The sequence below is a fragment of the Clupea harengus genome, chromosome 16 (assembly GCF_900700415.2).
Source record: "Clupea harengus chromosome 16, Ch_v2.0.2, whole genome shotgun sequence".
Classification (NCBI taxonomy): domain Eukaryota; kingdom Metazoa; phylum Chordata; class Actinopteri; order Clupeiformes; family Clupeidae; genus Clupea; species Clupea harengus.
The window spans coordinates 24,384,865-24,387,364 of NC_045167.1; the positions used below are offsets into that span (position 1 = coordinate 24,384,865).

General features: G+C 45.3%; 1 protein-coding gene across 5 annotated transcripts in view; it reads left to right on the forward strand.

Annotated features, from left to right (window-relative positions):
* The window catches only part of abcc9 (ATP-binding cassette, sub-family C (CFTR/MRP), member 9), a 71,631-nt gene that overhangs the window by 17,249 nt on the left and 51,882 nt on the right, over positions 1-2,500 (forward strand). For all 5 annotated transcript variants that reach the window (XM_031582375.2, XM_031582381.2, XM_031582378.2 and 2 more), the window contains 3 exons: positions 334-468; positions 1,274-1,436; positions 2,344-2,384. In XM_031582375.2, coding sequence (XP_031438235.1) covers positions 334-468; positions 1,274-1,436; positions 2,344-2,384 — 339 coding nt within the window. The remainder of the gene's footprint in view (positions 1-333; positions 469-1,273; positions 1,437-2,343; positions 2,385-2,500) is intronic.

Genomic DNA, 2,500 nt, shown 5'->3' on the forward strand with positions numbered 1-2,500 from the left:
GAGGCCTCTTAACATCGGAACAAAACAGTGTTTCTCTGAGTCAGCCACTGTACAGTATCTGCACTTAGAATCAGAAACATAAACTGTCCTGGTGAATAAAGTCATTCTGACTGCACATCTGATGACATTCTTCTCATGACTGTATGACTTCCCTGATGAACAAAGTAGCTCTGATTTAAAAGTTGATTCGAGATTTTGAAATCTTCTTGTGATTGGACTGTTCTAATGAACAAAGTATTTCTGATTCTGATTCAAGATTTTGGAATCTTCTTTGTGACTCTAGAATGTTCTGTAGTCTGTGATTGTGATTGTGATTGTGGCTTCCATGTGTAGATCATCATGGGGGTGATCCTGCTCTACTACCTGCTGAGGGAGAGCGCTCTCATCGGGGCCGCAGTCATACTCCTGCTGGCGCCCATCCAGTATCTCATCGCCACCAAGCTTGCCGACACCCAGAAGAGCACACTGGTGAGACACACACACACACACACACACACACACACACACACACACACACACACACACACACAGACACACACATCCTATATGTATTTTTGTGTGTGTGTGTGCATGTCTGTGGTTTTAATGCACACCATCTTACCCTCGTGAGCAAAACACACATATTCAACTATAACTTCAGGTGTGTGTGTGCGTGTGCACGTGCAAATCCATTTGTTTGGACGTTCGCTATGTCACACCTGTGAGGCAAACACTCATCCTCCTCCGCGGACGGTTAATCACAGACCTCCCTTCCCTTTATGTGGCGCTGTGTTTATTTGGTCCTGGTAAGGCCTACAGCAGCTCAGGCTGGCCAGAGAAACTATCCAGATGAATAGGCTGATAAAATACTCTAATATAGACAATGAGAAACTATCCAGATGATTAAATACTCTAATATAGACAATGAGAAACTATCCAGATTATTAAATACTCTAATATAGACAATGAAGAACTATCCAGATAAATAGGCTGATAACATACTCTAATATAGACAACGAGGTGCTGGCAGTGGGGCTGGGAGCAACCCAACAAACAGAAGAGCACAATTAAGATACGCTTGCTATTAGAGGTCAGAGGTCGATGTGGAACAGAATTTCCTTTCTGTCTTCATCACGGTTTCTCTCTCTCTTATGCCGGTGCCTTTCTCATTCCATCTCTCTCATTCACCTCTCCCCTTCCTCTCTCTCCCTCCTTCTCACTCTCTCTCTCTCTCTGTTTCTCTTCATCCCCCTATCTCATTTCTCTCTCTCTCTCTCTCTCCCCCTTCTCTCAGGATTACTCCACGGAGCGCCTGAAGAAAACCACAGAGATCCTGAAGGGCATTAAGCTGCTGAAGCTCTACGCCTGGGAGAACATCTTCTGTGACAGCGTGGAGGACACCCGCGGCAAGGAGCTCACCAGCCTGCGCACATTCGCCTTCTACACCTCCATGTCCAGTGAGCTCATTTGGGACCCTGCTGCCCATCTTTACTGATCACTCTCTCTCTGTCTGCCTCTATCTCTGTCTTTGACCTCCTTCCTTCTCTCTCTCTCGACGTCTGTCTCGCTCTCTGTCTTTGACCTCCTTCCTTCTCGACGTCTGTCTCTCTCTCTGTCTTTGACCTCCTTCCTTCTCTCTCTCTCTCGACGTCTGTCTCTAGCTCTGTCTTTGACCTCCTTCCTTCTCTCTCTCTCTCTCAACGTCTGTCTCTATCTCTGTCTTTGACCTCCTTCCTTCTCTCTCTCTCGACGTCTGTCTCGCTCTCTGTCTTTGACGTCCTTCCTTCTCGACGTCTGTCTCTCTCTCTGTCTTTGACCTCCTTCCTTCTCTCTCTCTCTCGACGTCTGTCTCTAGCTCTGTCTTTGACCTCCTTCCTTCTCTCTCTCTCTTAGTCTCTCTCTCTGGTCTTTCTATTCCACTCTGATGATATCAAATATAAAAGTGTTTAGTGTGTGTGTCTGAAGGGCATCAGAAGAGGAACACAAGGGTAATATCATGCCTTGTAGGGGTTGTTGTGTTTCCAAGGGATGTGACCCAATGTCCTCCGTGTGTGGTCTATTAATTAAACTACAAGACTGGTTCTGTTTCCATGGGATATGGACTGATGACCTCCTTGTGTGGTCCAGTAATTGAAGTAGAGCAGGACTCCTCATGAATCATGGGATATGTAGTTGAAGTATTGCAGGACTCCTCATGAATCATGGGATAACCCTTGAGCATCAGCTCTCTGGACTTTAGACGTGTCTTACTCCCACGTGTCCACAGGCCTCTCGTTAATATAGAGATTTACTGACTTCCTGCCTCTCGATACTATAAAGATTTATTGACTTCCTGTCTCTCTCTCTCTCTCTCTCTCCTCACAGTCTTCATGAATGCTGCCATCCCCATCGCTGCAGTATTAGCGGTGAGAGGACCTTTCTCCAAGTGCACTCCATTACACTCTGATAGAGATACTGATACAATTTTTTATTTATTGTTTATTTTTTATTTATTTATCATCTTTTATTTGATTGTCTTACT